At 34.8% G+C, this 22568-nt stretch overlaps 5 protein-coding genes across 6 annotated transcripts; 2 read left to right on the forward strand and 3 right to left on the reverse strand.

Annotated features, from left to right (window-relative positions):
* Positions 1-31: 31 nt before the first annotated feature.
* On the reverse strand, positions 32-2028 carry CNMa (CNMamide). 2 transcript variants are annotated; one of them, XM_088050771.1, is made up of 3 exons: positions 1732-2028; positions 432-594; positions 32-259 (listed from the first exon to the last, which is right to left on the reverse strand). In XM_088050771.1, exons 1-3 carry the CDS (start codon positions 1882-1884, stop codon positions 162-164), a joined length of 414 nt encoding a protein of 137 aa, XP_087906897.1. In that variant the 5' UTR covers positions 1885-2028; the 3' UTR covers positions 32-161. The 2 variants fall into 2 exon arrangements, with proteins under 2 accessions (XP_087906897.1, XP_087906898.1); XM_088050772.1 differs by having other exon boundaries at positions 428-594.
* An 8097-nt stretch (positions 2029-10125) lies between these two features.
* Positions 10126-15297, forward strand: LOC148179684 (uncharacterized). Its single transcript, XM_088030817.1, has 3 exons — positions 10126-10798; positions 12945-13596; positions 14017-15297. Exons 1-3 carry the CDS (start codon positions 10235-10237, stop codon positions 14451-14453), a joined length of 1653 nt encoding a protein of 550 aa, XP_087886943.1. The 5' UTR covers positions 10126-10234; the 3' UTR covers positions 14454-15297.
* A 2306-nt stretch (positions 15298-17603) lies between these two features.
* LOC148179685 (tRNA-dihydrouridine(16/17) synthase [NAD(P)(+)]-like) lies at positions 17604-18870 on the forward strand. Its single transcript, XM_088030225.1, has 5 exons — positions 17604-17950; positions 18000-18159; positions 18207-18402; positions 18451-18699; positions 18752-18870. The coding sequence occupies exons 1-5, from the start codon at positions 17738-17740 to the stop codon at positions 18840-18842; spliced, it is 909 nt and encodes a 302-aa protein (XP_087886351.1). The 5' UTR covers positions 17604-17737; the 3' UTR covers positions 18843-18870.
* A 1130-nt stretch (positions 18871-20000) lies between these two features.
* Positions 20001-20755, reverse strand: LOC148179686 (uncharacterized). Its single transcript, XM_088030227.1, has 2 exons — positions 20191-20755; positions 20001-20126 (listed from the first exon to the last, which is right to left on the reverse strand). The coding sequence occupies exons 1-2, from the start codon at positions 20718-20720 to the stop codon at positions 20087-20089; spliced, it is 570 nt and encodes a 189-aa protein (XP_087886353.1). The 5' UTR covers positions 20721-20755; the 3' UTR covers positions 20001-20086.
* A 93-nt stretch (positions 20756-20848) lies between these two features.
* LOC148179687 (matrix metalloproteinase-18-like) lies at positions 20849-22561 on the reverse strand. The gene is made up of 7 exons (XM_088029565.1): positions 22557-22561; positions 22199-22479; positions 21815-22150; positions 21730-21740; positions 21609-21655; positions 21191-21561; positions 20849-21099 (listed from the first exon to the last, which is right to left on the reverse strand). The coding sequence occupies exons 1-7, from the start codon at positions 22559-22561 to the stop codon at positions 20849-20851; spliced, it is 1302 nt and encodes a 433-aa protein (XP_087885691.1).
* Between the last annotated feature and the right edge of the window lie 7 nt (positions 22562-22568).

Genomic DNA, 22568 nt, shown 5'->3' on the forward strand with positions numbered 1-22568 from the left:
CAATAATTACAAATCAATATATAAATAAAACATAAATAGTCTTAAGTCTACGAGTAAGTACGTCATTGAAGAAACCAAGCCAGATATAATAACGGCCACAAGAGGTCATACCTGGCTTAATTTACCTGACTATACATAAAAACAGTCCTAATGATGACAATCTACGATTCATTACCGTCATGTCTTCTTATCGTGTGAAAATACCGTGTGCCTCGTTTGCGGCCCATGTTGCAAATCTTAAAGTGGCAGAGTGTGAGATCTGCAACAAATGGTACGTCAATTACCAACAATCGATAACTAATTATAATTTTCGATGTTCGAGCCTCGTGCCACAAACACCTTACATAAACTACAACCCTATAAATATAATTTATGTAAGTTGTTGACTGCAAAAGCAAACTTTGGGTCATACGAAAAGTGCTCTTACTTACAACTGATGGATCTCTTGTTTCGATGCCGCGTCGTTCGCACCACCAAATAGGCCGTTTTTGTTTTTTGGGGGTTGACACTTTCTACGGAGGGTGAAGGGTTATTGTACACTTGTAGGACGCGGGATATAACATCTACTTCATTTGTGTTATCCGCTCGATCATTCTGGAAGGTAAAATCATTGCTGAGTTCATCCACTATTCACTATATTTGTTCAAGTAATGTGTTTGTCTACTTGCAAGTTAAACGACCGGCGCAACTTTCAAGCAGTTTCACGTGCTGCTAAGTGGTATTGATCCGATTATTGAGTATTAAATTAATTTATTAATAATGGGCGTCGGATTTGTCGTTTTACTGCGTTTGCAAAAACAGTTAAAACTGTTTTTATTGTCGTTCTTTTAATCTAGTATAAGACCAAAGATTTTTAATAAGTGAAAAAAGGGAAAAACTTACGACTTTGCATAAGCAAACACGAGTAGATCGGGAAAAATAATTAAATTCAGTGTCTTAATATTTAAAGTAAACTCGGGCAGTGCAGACAAAACAATACTCATTAGTTATTCTTAGTTAATAGATATTTTTAAACATGCAACATTCTGTTTTTGTAAATTTTCCGAACAAATATTGACTCTAGTTATAATTCTTTAACGGATAGACAATATAATGATTAAACAGATTTTTTGTTGTGATTTAAGTAGCACCAAACTGTCTGATTCAATGGTAATTTTGGTGGAGGATCTCTTCATAATTAAATTAAATGTGCCAATACTTTCAAAATTTTTAGTTTAGACAACGTTTTTTTGGTCGCAAATTTCACATGGCCACGAATTAATTCCGGAAAACCGGAAAACGTTTGACTTCGAGGCAAAAACGTGAGTGGTGTTTTGTTGGTCTTCTTTATACAAGCAAATTAATGGCAGTATTAAGTTTCTTATTGTCACAAGAACAACGAAGAAAAGTTTGCCGGAATCTGATATAATCAGGTCGTCGGGGGTGAATGACCAAAGATACACAAAAACGATTACGAATTGTTATGAAATATTCCGAATATTGTCAATCTTAAGTTGTGCTAATTAGTATAAAAAGAGTCAGTATGCCAATGCTCCGCACACTTGTTGACATTTGAGGGTGGGTGATAAAAAGTGTATGAAAAGTCGGTAATCGTGCGAAATATTCTAAATCCAAATACCGCACCGAGGCCGAAAAAATTATGAAGTTGTATGTAAATACTGGAACAACAATTAAGAATTCTTTTTTTTTAAAATCCGCGCCACGGTATACGAGGTACAGCGCAAAACTTACCGAAATCGTGATGTATGAGTTGTACATCTCTCCTACCGTCCTATCCAGACCTTTAGTGAAGAAGTGCTCCGCCACCGGTAGAGCAAAAATAAGTTCACCGAAGAATCCTCCGAAAAATGCCGTGACCAAAATCACCTCGAACGCAATTCGCATTTCAAACTAATCCAAACCGATTCAAAATAAAAAATTAAACATAAATCGCCTATTTCTCTTAATCGTCTTCGAAAAAACACTGTCGTTTTATTCCAAAATAATTCAAATGCACATTTGTTCGAACTGTGGCGGTGGAAACTATAGCGAGCTATTAATTTTTGTCGAACATTTATATATATGTTATCCCCTCTTACCTCACCGACCTAAGAAAACTCCCCGCTAGATTCGCAACAACCGATTGAGATTTGCACATGCCTCTGATGAATGAAAACACGTTGACGATTGTTATGTACCTGTTGGAGGCATCCCTTGAAGCTATCGTACGACCAGCATCTGGGGGCGCAATTTACACGCACGAGTTTGACATTTATGTGTTGTCTGATAAACACAATTGGATTTTTTCCGACGTAATGTGTTCATTTATGTCTGCAAAATTATACCGTTTTGACAAGAAAAATGACGCTCGTTTCGATGAATAAATCCGCGATTAGCGAAACACGATCTTCAATAAAGCGACATTTTTTGTCTTTTGGATTTCACCCTTCAGTGGTCCGACAAAGTCATGTTAATTAATGTGTTAAAACTTCAAGTAACGTGATTAGCAGAATTGCCTTTTTTTGCTAATTGTTGGCACGACGTTCAAATACATAACACACTTCCTAATATCCACTTTTCTGCAAAATTACAACCGTAAATATTTGCGAATTATAAAACGCGTCCAAATTACATATTTTTGTGTTGTTTGTACGTGGAACTCGGAGTTCCAAAACACATGCAAATGTGATTGCATTCGCCAAATTTGTTACAATTAGGCAATATTTTATTCATGGAGAAACCCGATCTTACCAGACCGAATTTAACTTTCAAATGAAATCTGCAATGACTTCGGAGAAGATTTGATTATTCATTTTCATCCAAACTTTGACACTCATGAAATTACGTTCCGATTTGCTGAATTAAGGAATTTTCATTGTCCTCGAAATAGCGTAGAATTCGAAAATTTTATTATTGTTTTACATTCTTACATGTGCATTTGCGAAACAGAAGTGGAGAGTTAAAATAAGCGTTGCATCAACCCAAAAAATGATCCATAGTAAAAAGAGGGAAATGGAATTTTAATTTTATCATTAGAAGTTATTTTACAGAGTTTAACAATCCATTAAATATGTCATTTTGTCGGTACTAAAAGCTGCCAACAATATAAAGCAAATCCATAGAATTATCTGAGCTTCTTTGATAGCCACAGTGTGTAAAAAGCTGCTAAAATTTAAACTCATTTAAAAGTACTTCCTCATTAAGCCAAAGTTGGCGATCGCATTGAAACTGAAAAGATCAAAACTTTTCAGTAACATCAAACTAAAAAGTTTTCCTTTTCGATACTGAAAGTTTTCTCATTCCTCGTAGCTGTCGATAAAATAATTCTCAATAAAACGAAGTATTTTTTACCGTATCGTTCGAACTAATTCAATTATAACAATGTCTATCTTGAACGTAAACAGTTCAAAGGCTACATCGGGAAGAAAACCAGGACGAGTTTTTGCTCACTACTGAAAAAACCGGAGCAGACGTAATTCAATTTATTTCTATATTTTTTTTTAGATTTGCCCACAATAATTGTGGAAATGTTTTATTAATTGTTCTCTTGTCTGGTATTCTGAAGATGGTACAGAGAGAAAGAAAGAAGAGAATCCAAATACATACATGACCGGCTTTAGCGGAATTTCATTTGAGCGGGCTGTTATCGACGCCGATGAAATTTAGATGAGTTTTTACCTTACTGAATCAATATTATCTTAACTTCACATTCATTCTGTGATACAGTGTTTTTTAGTTCAATTTAATGTTACTATTATCAGATTTATTTCAGGTTTAATACCAAATTTCGCTACAGAACGTAAAAGTGGTCAAAACGACTGTTCTAAAATCAATTCAGGGAAGTCTGAAGTTTGCGAGAGATATTCATTAAAGAGCGATGGAGCCTATCAAACAACAAGGAACTAGAAAGTTATCTTTATGGAAACTAAAAGTTGTCTTATTTCTTACAGTTGCTAATAAATTAATTCAGAACAAACGAAGATATTTTTACAATAACATTCGAATTTAATTCAATATAACGATGTTTACCTTGAAAATAAACTGTTCAAAGATGAGTTCTTGCTTGGAACAAAAAAAACCAACGAGTTTTGCAAAAAAAAATCGAAAAAATCGAATTTTTCTACAAAGGTTTTTTCTGAGTGCCAACATATTTTGGGCTAAAAATCAATTCGATTTGCCTCCTTCTTTACTTTGTAATTTGTAACCAAATTTGAACCTAGTTCGGTCGATTCAGAAAACAGATATTCGACTCCAAAAGTTCAATATTTATTTTACCTTCATAAAGGTAAAAAATCACTAAAAACGTTTGAAAAAAACGAAGCAATTAGCAAATTCTTCAATGTTAGAATTTTAGGGGTACTAAAGAGGATTTCAGAAAAATTGTTGATTGTTAAAAATCGAGGAAAATATCGATAATTTGTTTAAAAGTTTTTTTAATCATAATTTTTTAGAATTTTTAATGCTCTTCCACCATAATACTTCAAGATTTTATAAGTTTTTATTTGACCGAGGTTTGTTTATTCTTGAGAATTCTTTTAGAATTAATACAATGAACAAATTCTCTAGGATTTTTTATGATTTTCTAATATTTTATATAATTTTCATTTTTTTTGTATTTACGAAATGTGAATTCTTTTTTTTTTCTTCTTTTTGGATTCCTCTGATTTTTAAGAGCACAATTCTCCAAATTTAAAATAAATAAAAAATAAATAAAATGAACGAGAAGAAAAATAATAAGAAATGCATGAATTTATTCGACCTTAATTTAGCACATTTCCATCAATTCCGATTTCCACAAGTGAATACAGCACACGTGAACATGACGAAATGTGCATCGTATCTTCAAAACATTACCGATGGAAATAAACAGAATGGACTGCATAATGAAGATTGTCTTGTTTACCTTATATTGTGTCCTCACTTACCCAAAGCCGATGCAAATGATTACAACACTTCGGAAAAATATTGACATTCCATGATTTGCTTGCAAATCAACACATGCCTTAGACCATTTTTCAAGCTTTGTAAGTTTTTTGACCCCAACTTGCAAAAATGTTGATTGTACCTCTATAATTAAGTTTAGCATGTTCGTTTCAAGAACGCAAACGATTTGCAGTCTGCTTGACGCCTGAGCAATCCTCAGGATATTTCTAAGCACGTATGTCAATTTTACTATCAAGTAGCACACCCACTTTGCGGAAAGAATATCTATTGTTGCGACAGACCCTCAAAACACTTCATAAAAATTCAATGTAAGCTTCTACTTTGTGGTTAGTCAGAGATGCGATGTTTTAGGTTGATTACATTAACTTTGTTCTTGCCAGATGGTGCCCAAGTCCAAAATTGGAAATGACACACCGGAATGTAAAATAAAATATGAATGTCGAGAGAATTCTTCACGGAACTTGGCAGTGAAGTTGAGGCGATTTAAACTTTAAAAAACTCTTTCAAACTTGACTCCTATTTCATGTTACACAAACATTTGATTGACTAGTTTCACCTCGCTGTGTGGTCTTCGTTTCCGCAAAAGATGGCAATTGCAAGTATAAAATTTTTATGTTTTTTCGCGGTAAAATTATGTAAGCTTATCCAATTTGCGTCAATTTTGTTTATATTGAATCAGTTCTGGTCAGACAGCAGTACGCAGTTTATCGTCCTTGTCGGTGTAATTAATGAAGAGCAACGAAAACGTCGATTTCCCAGCGGTTTATTTTTCCGACTGCTCTTGACTTTGTGACTTTATTGATTAAGGGGCTTACCTTAACCTCCCGTTAATTATGCAAGTAATTATTAAAATCGTGGAGTCTTTTAAGGTCACTTCTCTAACTTTTCGACATTGGAATCGAAGATTCAAAGGATTTACAACCGACCCACCTTTCCACCCATTGAAACGTTTATTACGAAGAAAAATTCAGTTGTTTAATTAGGTGTTAAATGTAAATTAATCCAATGGGCATTCCCAAGAACGTAGCGGTTTCGCTCTTAATTACCTGGGAATTCTGATCTCGAACTGGACCCTTTTTTTTCGGATGGGTATTTCTCAGTTAGCACGGTACATTTCCATCACTGGAAAATGATTAGTAAGAAATTGCATCACAGAGACAATGAACTTTGTGTGTCAACTGGCTGCGGGTTATTAGGAAAGTTGTGGAAGGTAAAGATTACAACAACAAGCACGTCTAAGCTAAAAGAAATCGAACATTTGACGATTTATTCATTGCAAAGTTGTCACGACTTTAAATTAAATGAATCAAATGTCTGCGACCTTCTCGTCTAATGTTATTAGAACACGAAGTCGGTAATTTTAATTAAAAGCTATATTTTAACGAATCATGGGCAGTTTCTGACATTTACTGCTTTTCATACTCTTCCTGATTACCAAATCTGCGGAGCTTCCCCTTTTAATTAAGTGCGAGTGTAGTGTTTAACTTGGATATTAATTTTGAGGGCATGACGTAGTTAGATTTTTTAAATATTTTCGGAGAAATTCATTATTTGCACTGGTCGAACACCGTTTGAATAATTTCGCTGCAATTACTTTCATCGCGAGATAAGCATCCACTTCACAACAGGAGGTTAAAAATCTTGACATTTCTTCGAACCACAAGCCACAAAGTGAAAAGTGAATAGATTTTTGGGCGTTACCAAACCACACTTTTGACAAACTGTTCAAATAAGAAATAAAACTTGTCTGAGTTCCCCGCGGCTGGGAAGACCGTGTCTGCATACGCTTTTTGTTTGGATCAGGAATTATATAATGACAGAATTTTTAAAGTTATGCAAGTCAAACCGTCTATATTTTATGAATAATAATAGTCTGTTTCCTCCAAACACAATAAAATAAAGCAGTGACATATTTTAGGAGTCAACAGAAATGTTATGTAAGAAGATAATTAATTCGAGACGAAATGTGACGCATAATAAGATTTCAAATGTTAATCACCTGTAGAAGTTCAGATTTCCAATAAAATTTTCACTTTCGTATTGATTTTTTTCTTCCACGCTCTCGAAAATTTCCCATCTGCCTCCTTACAACTTCTGTTTTCTTCTCGTTTCATGACACGAATTTGTAAATAAGTGTAAGAGACGGTATAAATCTCCCAACTTTTGATCGCTGTAGTTCACCTTGAGTGGAATTCATTGATCCTGTCGTTAAATTTATGGTACTTAATACGACAGTGAATATTTACAACAAGACGGCCTCATTCTTTCACAACTCATTAAGCTTCAGTCACCAGGAACAAAAGCTTCTCGAATTAGCTGCATTGTTGTAAACCAGAATGAAGAAGGTTAATATCAGATTATTCATGATGTAGCGTCTAATTTTGCACCTCCTTGGAACTTTAATCTAATGAAAAAGGATAACGGATCGGAATCGAGCTTTCGAGCTAAAAGCATCGGAGATACTTTATGTGTTCCATTAAAAGACAAGTGACTTTGTAACGTAATTATACGACAGAGTAGTTGCATGGCATTTTCTGGGTTGTCTGAAATATTGTAGTAAATTTAATATGCGAGTAATTTAACGCTCTTAAAATATGACCTTATTACAGCGGGGCTTACTACATATTTCATATTTTCTAAGGACTTCTTATCAATAACCTTCATATTTACGAATAACATGCAATGTCGCTTTCAGGTTGTCGCAAATTGAGATCTTTGATTGCATGAAGATATTTTAATACCTGAGTAACAATATTCACGAAAATGTGCAAAATTCAAGTCCTTCAAATTCTGTTTTACCCATCTTCGATTATCCTGATTTAGACATTATCTTGCAGATTCATTCCTATCCATGATATTCTTCAGATTTTTTGGATTTTCAAACCCTTTTAGATGCCCATTATTCTTTTTATTCATTTTTTTATTATTTTCTAAATTTTTCGAACGTTCTAATAATAATAATTTTCTATGTATAATAAATTAATAAAATTTATTGATTTATTCCATTTGTTACAAAGTTACATAACTGTTATTAGCTGCACTTGGTATAAAATTACATTCTATTTATCATAGGGCTGAATTTGGTTTGCTCCCCGATATAATTCCTAGTTGGTGAAACGCACCAACCACGCATTAATTTCATTTCGTTTAACACCTACCCGTGCATATCCCTCTGGAACCTATAATAGGTAATAAATTTTAAAATAAATGGATCCGCCAAACACACACCAACATTAAATTAACAAGTTAAATCCGTCCCGACAATCAATACCAACTAAATTTTCGCAATTTTTCCCATCTACAATGCAAAAACGGTATATTTTTGCACCCCATTAGCATATTAACACGGCTGAAACACCAAAAATACACGAAAATGGTTGTTTACTTCAAAGCGATGAACTTTCGATTTAACCCGCGGGTTATTGCTTCCTTAATTCAATTATTGAACGAGGGAAATCGAAATTCCCTCTTCGTCTGTGCGACATTTTTTAAATTTGATTTTCTTGGAACGAGCTCTAAGCATGTGAAACTAGATACGCGGGTAAATTACGGTAAAAGCTCAATTTCCCTCCGGTTGGGGAACTGCGCAATTTTTTATCAAAGAATTGGAAATGCTAATAGAATCAAACATGAATGCGAAATGTGGAGTTTAATTTATGGCCGGTTCAGGCAGGCGAATTTTGGTGCATCACTGGACGAGATAAGGAAATGCTGAAACGGGGAAACATAATTCGTAGTTTGTATGGGTGTGATAAAGCAATCGATACAAATTTGTTAATGGGATTAAACGGAATTAAATAAGTACAATCATGTGGGCACATTTGTGGGGCAAAACTCACGTGTTGGGGCATGATGTAGGACTGGAATAAATGCAGGAGTTTAATTACAAACGATTAGTTGAGCTGCAGAGCAACCCTTTTATTTTGGGGACAGCTGGTCCGTATCAAGTGGAAATTATTTTTTTTATTTATAAATGTTGGTATACAAATCCTGCGACATTATACAGGGTAAACCCGAATAAAATGCAAAGATTTTAACCACAATATCAGACACCGCTAGATAATGGTTCTGCAAAAAAATTAGAAATTTACCCTCGCCCTTATCATACTTGTTTAACTTTCATTAATTTACTGGTTTTAGAACATTTTCAATAGTGCCTATTGCAAAAAAATAATTAAATTGCGCTCCCAAAAAGGCCAATCTTTATCTTGATTGGTAGTAACGTGACTTTTCCCGACTCGCTTTGTGGATCAAACTGGAATTTTAATTAGAAACGAAATAATGAAAAAGTTACCTGAAAATCACCGAATACCCTCCAATGGACAATCCACAATGTAATCACGCGTAAATTTAATTTCCCCGGAAAGAAAACACTTTTTATACCTTTGGAATCATCACAAAACTTTTGAAGAGATCACTGGAAACGCATAAAAAAATTGAATTCAAAGTAATCCAAATTTTGACAATTTGGCAGTGTAAAAGCAACATTTCTCTACCACGATTATTGCTAAACTGACGGGAACTCCAATAAACACATTTTTTGCCATTTGTTCATTAGAGTTTTTATTCTTAACTTTTTGATGGCCTGCTGGGCTGACATTGTGTATGTATGTGAATTACGTAAGAGGAATTTTTTTTCTACCGAAAATTAATGAATATAATCCAACGAAATGGCACGTTTTAAAAAGAAAAAATGACAATGAATTGAAACTGTCTATGGACGCTCCGAAACTACTTTTAAACGAAATTAGAAGCAATAAGCCACTGGCAAAATTAGTTCCGGAAAAGTTTTATCCAATATATCTAGTCGATTTAAAAATAAGAAAAAACAACTTTTACCAGTAGAAGCTCTGTTTTGGTACTTTAAATGAAGTTCTAATTAAGATTAAAAATCCAGGTGTATAAAAATAGGAAATTTTGTATTATAGATAAGGATCTCTAGCAATGGTTTGTGTGACTGGCAGTGTTGGATATTTGAAACCATGTCAACCAGGAAGCCCACCTACATTTCTGCGGACTCTATAGATAGCCTGCCACGTGTGAGCACCATCATATCTGTCCACCTCCTGCATTAATCGTCGCAGGTAGGATAAATGCGTTTGCAATTATCGTAATAACGAGCAAGTATGTCGCCTTTTGTGACGGTAAAGCCGTCAAAAATAACGGTGGTGCAGTGGGGCGACGTCACGGTGGCGGCATCGCGCATCCCCTTCGCCGTTGGTCGATAAACCCCGCGTTGTCGGCAGTACGCACGTGACTTCAGGTCGAGTGTGAGCGTGAGTGTCTGGTGGCCATCGCGCCATGGCTAGCGATGTTGAACGGTGGTGAGACCGCGCCGCGGCTCCGGCGCCAGCACGGCTTCCAGTTGCCGCTGCACCCATTACAGGTTTCGGGCTGGCTAGCGTTGGCCGTCCTCTCCGTGGGAGCCTTCTTGGTGCTGGTGCCTGCGTTACCCACGCACGCGCAACCCGCCTGTCTTGCCGCTCTCACGGCGTTGCTGCTCCTCCACCTGGCGGCTCACCTCGCCGCCGCTCTTCTCGATCCGGCTGAACCGGCGTTGAGAGCGCGTCGCCCGGAACCTGTACCCCAGCTTGATCGGACTAAGCACGCACACGTTATCGAGGAGGGACGTTGTCATCTGTGTGCCATCCGGACCACGGGGTCTAGGACCAAGCACTGCAGTGCGTGCAACAAGTGCGTGGAGCACTTTGACCACCACTGCAAGTGGCTTAACCACTGCGTGGGCGGACGCAACTACGCTCCTTTTCTCATGTGTGTGTCGACGGCGGTTGCCGCCGCCGCGCTTGTGGCCATCCTCGCCATAGCCGAGTTGGCGCTACATCACTCGCATTGGCTAGACACTGATAAGCTGCAGGTATCTCAGAGAGCACTGCTTCTGCATGACAGCACGAGAGGCTACACGACACTGCTTTTTATGTATCATTTTTAATACAATAAAAGTTCACACATTACGATAGTGGCGTCATTCCAAACTTTGGTTAATTTATTAGAAGCTAATATTACTGATAGCATCGAAAATAGATCACCACTGCATGTTTCATGGCTATTTGAATTATTGAAAACATTATAACTGTCAAGCATGCAAGGGAGATGCCATGCACTTTTAAGGACACATCAATCCGGAATCGCTTGAAATTTATCTTAACTATTTATATCGCTATCATCTTTTCTTTTAACTCTTCAGCACTCTTTTAGTCTCCCACACATAAAAATACTTTCAGTTAACTGATTAACAGTCGTTAGAATACGATTTTTTTTTAATTAGAACTACCAAGTAATTTCAATTCAATCAAAAAACTACAAATACAAAGCTTCGAATAGATTAAGAGAATCTAAAGGACAAAGTCAAAGAAACAACAAAATCCAAGAACTTGATTTGAAGAAAAATCTAGAATCTATAGAAATAAAACAATTCGAAATTAATTGTAAGGGCCGATTTCACCAACTTAAAAATCTTTAAAAAAATCCAAAGAAAAGGAAAGTCGAATTTATAGAAAAACTTTCAAAAACATTTGGTGAATCATTTAAAGGATCTAAAAGTTCTGAAGGATTGCAAGAATCCTGAGAATCTAAAATAAATTTTAAAAATCCAAGAAATTTTGGGATTCCTCTAAAAAACTCTCAGCCTATTTTTTAGAATTCTCGTCAAAACTTTGGCTGGTTTCTTTTATTTACATCAAATATTTTCTGCATAGCACAGTCAATTTTGTTTTAATTATGACAAAACGGTTATTATCTTGTCTGGAATTTGCCCGTTAAATATTGGTTGCCACAATTTTGATAAATTCGAGGTAATAACGTAAGCAAATTGATCACAGGAAACATTTACATTCCACTGAGCAACAAATTTCCATTTCCATACAAATTTATTACATGTCATTCGAGGGAAGTCCGATATGTATCAAGTTCGAGCTTTCGGTGCACTGAACCTTTTAGCTATCAATCGCATCAAAACTTTGTGTTTACAGGATAATTTATATACCATAATGTGTTTTATGACATAATCGACGATATAATCAAAATATGACCACAAAAATAGAAAATCCCATTTACTTTACCCTCCGTCGCGTATTCTACAGGCAAACTTTCATAACTCGAAACCTGAAGGAAAACCACAATTGGTTCGAGTCAAAGATATTTCGAGTTAAAGAAAAACTAAAGAAAAAATGAAAATTTTATAGAAATACATAATCCGTTATTAAATTTTAGCGCCAATGTTTGTTCTTGAATTTTTTTTCATAAAATTGTTTTTTAAAGAATTATAAAAGTCAGTATATAGCATAGTCATATTAAAAAAGAAGATCAGAAGATCAATTTTGGGCATCTTGTTGCAAGTTTCATAGCTATCTAGTTCTTTTTATAAAATTCTAGATTTATGGTGACATTTAAAGCTATTAATCAACTTCAGAAAATTCAAGAAACTACTACAATATCTTCTTTTACAAACTAATTCTGATAAAATTTTTGAGTTATGGAAGTTTACAGATTGTATGTTGGCAAAATTTAATTCGATTTATAGAAATTTTTGAGTTATAGAATTTCGAGTTCTAGAGATGAAATCACAGGAAAACGCAAGGGAATAAAATAAATTTCGAGTTGTAGAAAAATTCGAGTAATAGAAGTTCGAGTTGTGGAAGTTCGACTGTATAGCAATAAAAATAATTTTTAATCACAAATTCGCACATATAGTCATCTCTATTAACATTCAAATCCGGGTGATCAAATACTTAGCTTGACTGAAAATATTACCTAAAATAAATACCCGTCCCATAAAATATTGATTATCACCTAATTATTGTTGTTTTTGTTCACATTCAATGTCACGTAGGTATTGAGCGCAAACTTAATTATTTCGAGCTTTTATCGGCACTCTTTCAGATCTTTCCCTGAATAATTCAGGCTTTCTTTAATGCACGTAGAAATTGATTCACTTCCCTGCATGAAACTTGAATAACTGCTGAAACACAATTTCCTCTTTGAACGTCATTCTTCCTCCCAAGGGGCTCCTCACGTCAGAGAATTCAACGGCTGCTCCGCACACTTCGTCCCTTCCAACAGGCGACGCAGCTTTCCTCGCTGTGGTAGCTGCGTTGGGCATCCTCGCAGCCATCACCGCCGGTTTGCTCCTCCACCTCTGCTTCTTCCACATCTACATTTCATTCTTGGGACTTACCACCTACGAGTACATCCGTCAGCAGAGACAGACTCAAAGCCAGACGCCTTCTCAGTCCCAACAACCAAACGAAGAAGACTCCAGTTTTCGTTGTCCTACTTTGAGACACCGTCCAGTTAACTTACATTGCGAAGGTCGTACTCGCACAACTCTTGTTACGTGCACAGTGTTGGAAGAGACATTTTCCAATTGTGCAGAACCCACACCGACGCCGCCGACGACCCCGCAGGACTGCCAGGTGTGTGTGGGCAATTCGGTGGCTCCAGAAGTTCCACAACAAACGAAGAAACTCAAGACGAAGTGGAATTGCTGCTTGGCTGTTCCGGATAGTCCGGACAGCCCGAATGAGCCGAGGTGCTTGATGAACATTTGTAAGCACAAAATGAAGAATAAGGGGATTCCCGCCATCGAGGGCCGGCCGCACAGGACGCACGGCCACTGGTCCAGTGCCAAGTTAAGGGTGCTTTTTAGAGTTTTAGGTATGGCGGCAAGATTTTTAATTAACGAATAACTATTGTTATTGTCAGAAATACGTTCATGGCGCGCAGATTTAATTATGCAGATTTCATGTTTCTAGACGAACGCTCGCAACAAAGAATTATTAACGTTCGGAAGCTTGATTTGAATTTGAAAAGAGCAGAAGGAAAATTTTCATATGAAATGTAATTATTTATCCAATTTTCATTCAAACCGACATGGTAATGAGCGAGCCAATACATTTATTATGACAGTATTCAATATCTATTAATAAGATTCTAAATATAAATACCTGGGCCACCTACACTGATAAAAGAAAAAGAGGTAATATAAGAAATGTTGTTTTTACTACAATTTCATTGAAACTGTCGATAAAAAACTGATTTATTGTCACGGGTACGATTTGGGCGTTTTTTCCTCAGGTAATCTGGGGCACAACCGTCGGAGGAACCAGTCCCAGTCCCAAGTAGCTAGAAACAACCAAGTGGTGCCTGTATCGACTGAATCATCGAACACTCCAGAAACTGTCCAAACTGTCAACAATTTAGTGCCAGTGCCGTGTTATCCCGAAGTGTCCAGACGAGCTAACACTTTGCCTGCGCTGCCCAATCCTCCCAGAAGACGTCTAGTCAGTGAGATGGAGCTAGCAAACGCGCTGACTATCCTCCAGCAACAACAGCAGAGATGTAACCGACGTCCCATATCCCAATACAGAAGGAGAAGACGCAGTGTAGTACATCGTCCCAAAACTCCAGCACTCTCTCCCATTAGGGAGAGTGGATTATCCAATCCCGCGTCTCCGTCCCATCAGAACTGTACCGTGGCTGCAATCAGCGGCTCGTGCACGCGTCCATTTTGAAAATTCAAGACCTTTGTGCCCTTTATCAACATCGTGCCAAATTTATAACAAAAGTACAATGTATTTGACGTCTGTTCGAGTAGATAAAACGCTTTCCTTGGAGATTGTCGGATCCAATATTTTGCAGTAGAATTTTCTTTTGAGAGTAACGAAGAATGACGTTAACAGGGAGGGTGGCTCGTTCTACATGGAAACAATCGTGAGGTTTTTATATTATTTTATTGAATCGAAGTGATACGCAACGGAAGTCTGCTGAAGATTGCGGTTTTCCGTCCTTTGAATAAAATCTCAAAACGCTCGTACTTGAGGAATGACCCAGATATGTGCACCAAAGACATCATCGTAAATTTCGTAGGACTCTCGACCTATGTCTCGCCACAATCGCGTAACCTCTCACGCGATTTAAAGGTTAACTAAAGATATGACATCGGGTGCTGTTTTTTTCTTAAGAAGCGAAATGGGGTTTTCCACGAAAATAAGTTTATGGCCCGATAAAGTTCCTTCCGGAAACGAGTTTTTCTTATGAAAATTTTAGTACAATTGGGTTGTTTAGGAGACATTCTTATGACAAAATTTGAAGCTTAGTTTAGAATTTGCAAAGCAGTCAGGGTAGAGAATAATATCAATAGTCTCAAATATCATTTTGACCTAGATGATTCATATCTAATGTAATAGAGTTCGTTTACGTGAATTTATTGATAACAATTAAACGTGGATTTCTTAACTCCTGTTGGCGCTTATAAATTCTAAAATCTAAGCGGTATCGATGTTGATTTAGACGCACGTTACCACAGATCGTTTCTTTTCGAGATAATTTATTGGATTTGTTGTTTACTAAAAATATTATTAATGTTTATAAATGTGCTTCAAGAAATGATTGTTAATAAATAAATATATTTCTAATAGCCCTCTTTGTGCACTCCCACTAAAGTAGTTCAAATATTGAACAAAACTAGGTAAGTATCCACCAAAGTAGGTTAATTACTCAAACTGGCTGCAATTTTCCCATTACAATGACAGAAAATACCGTTCAAAACCCATTAATATTCATTGAGAAATTATCGATCACATCCCCATAATTGGCGCTCGTGTTTATAGAACTTTCATGTATTCAAAACTGCAAGAAAATGACAACCATTTTTGGAATTTTAAAAATATCTGTTATCCCCATGACTTCATCTTTCAATTTCGCTTTTGCGGCTTTTTCTTTGGGCTTAAAGTGTTTATCTCGCTTCTAAATTGCAATCAATAAAATTTTTAAATAGGTGTGAATATTAAAGTACCGAAATTCGCCGTTTTCGGAACCGCAAAATGTATGAACTCATAAAAATTTGTTGGAAAGTTAATTCAACGAAAAATCATAACAAAAACAAATTCAGCGAAATCTGCATTGGATTTATGCATTATTACACTTGTGGAATTTACCTCAGTCGTAATCTCGTTGTTCAATGTGCATATTTTATAAATTACCAAATTAAACATGAAAATGACGCAAGGCAGCAAATATGAAAACTGCGAAATACGAACTAACCTTGCATATTTTCATGAAACTAATACAATTGTTATATTACGGCTTGTTGACACAATCATTGGAATAAAATTCGTATTACTCCAACGTAGACTTTGAGTCTTCCTCGTCGAAATTCGGACGCTGTTCTTTAATTTATTGGCAGGAGGTATTTGAACCGTGAAAAAAGGAGCTCTGATTTATTATTGTTGTGTTCAATGAGCAATGAATTTCATTTACACAATACAACATAATTGGTAAGACACATATTTTTATTTGCCAACATCCTGAAACATTGTTCTTCATAAATAATGGTGTTAAAAATAAATTTGACTGGTTTGCATTAGATTGCGGAAATCGAACAGTGTTAATAATTTTTAAGGTCTTAAAAATGTTCGTTTAGGCTTTGTTGCATTACATGTTAAGCATAAGTTAGTAATAACCTTTTCAGCTGTAATTACACGATAACTAAATGAATTTTTATGTGTTCATTACAGCTAAGTTCTCCTAGTTACATAGCAACAAATGTTTTCACAATTTTATTCAAGAATTTATTTTGTTAGGAAGATATTCGTTTTACGCAGACTTTCGCGCAGCTTAACTTGAAATTCACGTACAATTACAAATAACTGAACTATGGAGGTTTAACGTTTCGGATAGTTGATTTTCATTTTTCGAAACAATCCGTGCCCAAAATCTCGGAAACTAATAGAAATATTGAGTGAGAAACCGTTTACGCCATCGTTTTCTCGCGACTAAAAAAAATCGTTCGTCTAAAGTCTAAAGTTAACTGAGTTATGGCCGTTTGAATTTTTGGGTTGTCGCCAGAGGGTCAAATTTTTGAAGATTCGAAACAATTCGTGCTCAATATCTCTCAAACTATTACAGATATTAAGATGCGGTTTGTGGCATCGTTTTTCTCCCGATTTTTTACATAAGAAATAGTTCTTAGATTTTTCAAAAGTCGAAATTTGCAAATTTTCGCGAAAATTCATGACTAAAACTTCTGATATCGACATCTCGCTTATTTTTTCGAGTAAACTTATGTTAATCTACATCAGAGTACGCAGAATTTTCCGCAGATTCCAAATCTGGGATTTAAATTCAGATCCGACAAAAGATAACTGAGTTATGACCGATCAAAATTTCGGAAAGTTGATTTTCATTTTTTCTCATTTTTCGTAATTTTTAAAGTTAAATATCTCGGAAACTGTTTGAGATATTGAGATGCGGTTTGCGCCGTTCTTTTTCTCGGTTCATTTTACCTTAGAAAATGTTCTCAATAGCCTAAAATTCGATAGTCGAATTTTTCTTTTTTTTTATTTTTGGCCATAGCTTGTAAACTATTTGTCCGATCGATCTCAAATTTGGCCAGTAGATAGATTTCCAGCTCCTCTTTCGACTGATGTATAATTCAAAGCTATTAAACGTCGGTTTCATTTTGAAAACATTGATTAAAAATCACTCTAAAATGACGTTTTCAAAACAGTTTTTGGCCAATGCCTCGTTCATTTATTAAGCAAACTCAACAAATTTGGGCTCATTTTACGCAGAATGTCACGCTGAATCCAAAAACATAAGAATTTTTGAATTTTTGTCAACAAATATCTTATGGCCGTTTGAATTTTTGGGTTGTTGTTGAATGATATTCAAATGTACCGCTTAAGTTTTGACATTTTACCCTACACCGTGACATTTTACACAAATGACAGAATCTGCCGTTTGAGGTTATGTGCAACGTGACTTTTTCATATCTGCTTTATTTCGCCAATTACCAATGGATTTCTGGAGGGACACTTTAGGAGCCCCAACAAAAATAGTGGCTCCCATGGTGGACGCAAGCGAGTTGGCCTGGCGATTGCTAAGTAGAAAATACGGGGCCCAGTTGTGTTACACCCCCATGTTGCACAGTGCAATTTTTGCCAAAGATTGCAAGTATCGGAACGAGGCGTTGGCATCGTGTGCCGCAGACAAGCCCTTAATTGTTCAAGTATTTTTATTGTTTTTGTGTAAATAATTTTTTAAGCTTAATCTTGCAGTTTTGTGGGAATGATCCTGGGACCATGCTGGAGGCTGCTCTCCTTGCTGAGAGTCACTGTTGCGCTATTGATATTAATTTGGGGTGCCCTCAGGCGATTGCCAAAAGGGGACATTATGGCGCTTTTTTACAAGATGAATGGGAATTGTTACATAAAATGGGTAAAAAACATTCCTTTGGTTTTATTTCCAATTAACGCAGTTTTTAGTTAGTTTATTAAGCTCTAAACTCAGAGTACCTGTTACATGTAAAGTTAGGAGATTTGAAAGTATTGAAAAAACTGTTAATTATGCAAAGATGTTGGTCTCTGCTGGTTGTAAAATTTTAACAGTTCATGGAAGAACAAGAGAACAGAAGGGGCCTTTAACAGGAATGGCAGACTGGAGTTATGTTACAGCAGTGAGGTACCAAAATTTTTTTTTTTTACTTGAAAATTCAGAATCAAATTATAGAGAAGCTGTGGATATCCCTGTGATCTCCAATGGAAACATCCAATGCATGCAAGATGTAAGTAGATGCCTTGACGAAACTGGAGCTGTTGGTGTCATGACAGCTGAAGGAAATTTATACAACCCTGCCTTATTTATGTGTCAAAATCCCCCCTCTTGGGAACCAGCGCTACAATACTTGGATCTTGTGGACCAATATCCTTGCCCAATGTCTTATACTAGAGGTCATCTTTTTAAATTATTCCATCATGTGTGAGAGAAATTAGTGAAATCTGTGACATTATTGATTCAAATTAATTTGTAGATTATCTATTCCTTGCAACAACAACTTGAGGATAGAATTAGGGGCGGCAAATAATATGGCAGAATTTAGAAGGATTGTTAATGTGCAGTAGTCTAATATATGTAATGTTCTAACTCAGATTATTATGCCTAGTTTTCCTAGTCATTTTCCTATTTTCTATGCATTTTTTTCAACAAAAACCCGTATTTCTAGCAAAACATCAAAAAACAACATTGAATTTGACTTTTTACCCTGATTTTTAATTCTAAGTTCTAACTCAGATTTTCCCAAATCATCAATCTTTTTAGGCAAATGAGTCGATTTTCAAGTTTTGTCGTTGAAGTTTATTGAGTTTGGAAACACAGCCCATTGAAGTCGGTTCAAAAACACAAAAAATTGAGAAAATGACTTGTTTTTAGGCTCATTTTATCTACTGAAACATCAATTTTTTATGGAAACTACCCCATTTTTTATGGTCTTTTTAAAAATGTGAGCCAGATTTTTATGCTAAAAATAAGGAAAACTACTCTGATTTCTACGATTTCTTAAAAATGTGAGCCAGACGTAACAACTGAATCTGTGGTTTTTGTTGACAAAAAATGCATAGAAAATAGAAAAATGACCAAGAAAACCAATTAGTTTGCATCAAACAAGTATAGAAATATCTAGCATTGAATCATAAAAATAGAAGATCAAACTGGTTTGGAAATTTTAAAAATCGAATTCCATAAAAATAACAGACAAATAAAGAAACATTTATAATACTTTGCTAACCCATCATTATCAAGTCATTATGTTACTAACAAAAAATTTTGATAAATAAATGGATAATAATCAATCGAAGTCTTGTACAAAATGTAAAACTGAAAAGACTTTAGAAAATTATTATAGGAATAAGAATCATTCAGATGGGCATCATGCAACTTGCAAAGAGTGTTGGAGTTATAAAAAGAAATCTGCACCAAGAGGTATACAAGATTCAAGTATTTGTAGTAAATGTAATATTGAAAAAAGTAATGATAATTATTTTCAAACTAGAAAATTTAAATGTGGTAAACAAACTATATGTAAAGAGTGCTATACCATGATTTGTACAAAATGTAAAACTGAAGACTTTAGAAAATTATTTTTTTAATAATAAACTTAATGACACACATCAATCGATATGTAAGAAGTGCTGGGCAAAGCAGATATTCTCATCTCAAACTCATCTAGATAACCATTTTAAACGAACAAAACACCCTGTATTTGTTAATAAATTATGAATATATGCGATTTTAACGTTTTTAATTTTGAACATTTGATTTTACTTAATGTTTTTATTTATATTATAATAATCAAATCAATCAATCAATTTTAATTTAATGACGATGTGCCTGAATCCGAGCTTGCTCTTCTATAAAAGAATAAAACATAATGAATAAACCTATTATAGGTATTTATGTTATGTATTTTCTCACCTCAACTCTAAAAATTGACTTAAGGCTGTATTGAAACTTCTTTTTTCGACCAAAGTTGGAAACTCCAGTCTTACAGTTTCCGTTCCTCCGCAAATTGTAAGTGTTGTAATTAGTACTGGTTCTTCATTGTCCTCATCAGAGTCCGGTTCCCCATCATCAAACGTTACAATGTCTGTGTCATAGAGACCAAAAAAAACCAGCCTATTTCGATTTAGAAACACTATATTAACATCCTGGTGCACCTTCACAGTTACATTCCGTTGTTCATCTAAAACAAGTTGGTTAGGCGGGGCCCTGTTTCTCCGAAACACCAAGACGTTAAAGTCCACCATCTTCTTCTTTACTAATTTAGCCTTCTGACGTTCACATTGTAAGTGACGAAAATCTCTTATCAACTTTTTCATATCCATTTTATTTAGAAAAACTTCCACCTGTGGAATTTGCACGATATTGACAGTACCTAACCTTGTGTCCCAACAAGACCAACAAGAGACGCGCGCACTTATATGTATAAATAGTTGCATATACATTGCATGCAGTAAAATCAAATCGAGCAGCTTTTATGTTGATAAATAACATTCCTATGAAATTGCTTTGTTTTTAAAAAAAAGTACAATAATATGCCATTTCATAACAATTTTAAACAAATTTTAAGATTTTATGCACATTTTCTTTCACCCTCTGTCAGATCGAACAGAATTTCTTCGTCATTTGATTTGCAACAAACTGTAAATATTCCACTGTCTAAAAATCTCACAAACGGCATTACAAATTTTACAGTTGTATGATGGCCTTCATCTTTTATTTCTCCGTTTATATTATATAAATCTTTCAGTTTGATTAAATATAATTTCATACTAGCTGAACTTCGCTCTCTTTGTATTATGTTAAGAATTTTATATGTTCTATCTAGTTATATTTTCATCTTTATCTAACTCACCTATTATAATTTTTTTATGATCCATTTATATATAAAAAAAAGACTTTTACTAATACAGACGTTGAATCAGTTTTATTATTTGATCGATAAGACCACATTTAAATCCGAAAACTGTCAAGTCAAATTTATCAGATTTAACTAATGTATTCGAAATATCATCAAATTCATAATACATTTTATCTTTAAAGAAATATAAATTTCTATATCTGAATGCTCCGCTTATATTTGGAGGTATTCCAGCAAATAATTCTGAAATAAGGCCATTTTTCTTTGATCTAAACAGACACTTATCAAACTCAATGTACAAGACTTTATCATAAAATATATATGTTTTTCCAGAATAAGTTCTAAATATTGCATCAATTCTTTTTCCTTTTGGTATTCCTAAATTTTCAATAGATCGAGCATTATATCCACTTTTAACATTAAAACTTGGAAAATCAATTAAATAATATAAATTTTCAACAACTATTAAAACATCACCTGAAGGTCTTTGATAAATATGTGAAATTTCTTTAAAATCATCTGGCAAAAAATATAAATAATCTTTAATTAATTTCGGTTCTTTATCATAAGTCATGTCTTTTAAATTGACTAACCAAACATATTTCTTATAAAAAATATACATATGATGATTTGCAATTAAGAATGTATCAATTTCTTTATTAAAATCACATAAATTACCGAATATACCTTCGACATCGGCTTCACCTCTAGGTTGGCCTTCAGGGACGCTTTGCCTTACAGTAGGTTTAACTGTTGTTGTTGTTGGTATTAATTCATATTTTAATCGTTCGGGTCTTCCATATAAATATTGAATTGCCCACATATCGTCTTGAGTTAATTTATCAATATCACCTTTATAATAGGCGTACATAATTGAATTATTATTTGCAGAATGTTCAATACCTAATGTATGCCCGATTTCGTGTAATAATACTGTATAAAAATTAGTCTGACCGTCAGGTGTATTGCCTGATTCACCAAAATACCAATTTTCTGATTTATCAAAATGAATACCTAGACATTCATCATTATTTGGAAAGAAGCCATGTGCTAAAACATTACCTTTTCCATCAAAACTGCTAGAACATATTCCTTTTTGACACCGTGAATTATGATTATGTTGAAACAGCGTATTAGAAAATGAAATAAGTATGTCCGGTTTAACGCTATTGTAATTAAACTTTAAATTTGAAACAGATTCCCATTGATCAAAGGCTTTTTGTGCTAATTCTTTCATTTCGTTTGTAGCTAATGAAAAATACCATTTAAGATTTGTTTTAGACCATTTGTTAGTATGAACTCTATAAGCAGTAGGATTATCTTTAACACCACATCTAGGTTTACTGATCAAAGCAAGTGTTTCTTGATTTAATGTTCCATCAGTTGGTAAATTATAGAATTCTTGAAACCTTGTTAATGCTTCATTGGTTTC

Source organism: Gnatocerus cornutus, chromosome 2, assembly GCF_029298725.1.
Source record: "Gnatocerus cornutus isolate USDA-ARS CGAHR chromosome 2, icGnaCorn1.1, whole genome shotgun sequence".
In the NCBI taxonomy this organism is placed as follows: domain Eukaryota; kingdom Metazoa; phylum Arthropoda; class Insecta; order Coleoptera; family Tenebrionidae; genus Gnatocerus; species Gnatocerus cornutus.

What these genes read in the sequence shown, in the direction of transcription:
- LOC148179686 (XM_088030227.1), bottom strand. Translation starts at nt 20,720, where the DNA reads ATGTATATGCAACTATTTATACATATAAGTGCGCGCGTCTCTTGTTGG. An exon ending in AGTCAATTTTTAGAGTTGAG is followed by an intron (nt 20,127 to 20,190) that starts GTGAGAAAATAC and finishes ATTCTTTTATAG; the next exon opens with AAGAGCAAGCTCGGATTCAG.
- CNMa (XM_088050771.1), bottom strand. Translation starts at nt 1,884, where the DNA reads ATGCGAATTGCGTTCGAGGTGATTTTGGTCACGGCATTTTTCGGAGGA. An exon ending in ACTCATACATCACGATTTCG is followed by an intron (nt 595 to 1,731) that starts GTAAGTTTTGCG and finishes TTTACCTTCCAG; the next exon opens with AATGATCGAGCGGATAACAC. An exon ending in AAACAAGAGATCCATCAGTT is followed by an intron (nt 260 to 431) that starts GTAAGTAAGAGC and finishes CATTTGTTGCAG; the next exon opens with ATCTCACACTCTGCCACTTT.
- LOC148179687 (XM_088029565.1), bottom strand. An exon ending in ATCAAAGACCTTCAGGTGAT is followed by an intron (nt 21,562 to 21,608) that starts GTTTTAATAGTT and finishes TGATTTTCCAAG; the next exon opens with TTTTAATGTTAAAAGTGGAT. An exon ending in AATAATAAAACTGATTCAAC is followed by an intron (nt 21,100 to 21,190) that starts GTCTGTATTAGT and finishes AAATATAACTAG; the next exon opens with ATAGAACATATAAAATTCTT.
- LOC148179685 (XM_088030225.1), top strand. Translation starts at nt 17,738, where the DNA reads ATGGATTTCTGGAGGGACACTTTAGGAGCCCCAACAAAAATAGTGGCT. An exon ending in ACAAGCCCTTAATTGTTCAA is followed by an intron (nt 17,951 to 17,999) that starts GTATTTTTATTG and finishes TTAATCTTGCAG; the next exon opens with TTTTGTGGGAATGATCCTGG. An exon ending in GGAATTGTTACATAAAATGG is followed by an intron (nt 18,160 to 18,206) that starts GTAAAAAACATT and finishes CGCAGTTTTTAG; the next exon opens with TTAGTTTATTAAGCTCTAAA.
- LOC148179684 (XM_088030817.1), top strand. Translation starts at nt 10,235, where the DNA reads ATGTTGAACGGTGGTGAGACCGCGCCGCGGCTCCGGCGCCAGCACGGC. An exon ending in TAGACACTGATAAGCTGCAG is followed by an intron (nt 10,799 to 12,944) that starts GTATCTCAGAGA and finishes CTTCCTCCCAAG; the next exon opens with GGGCTCCTCACGTCAGAGAA. An exon ending in GGTGCTTTTTAGAGTTTTAG is followed by an intron (nt 13,597 to 14,016) that starts GTATGGCGGCAA and finishes TTTTTTCCTCAG; the next exon opens with GTAATCTGGGGCACAACCGT.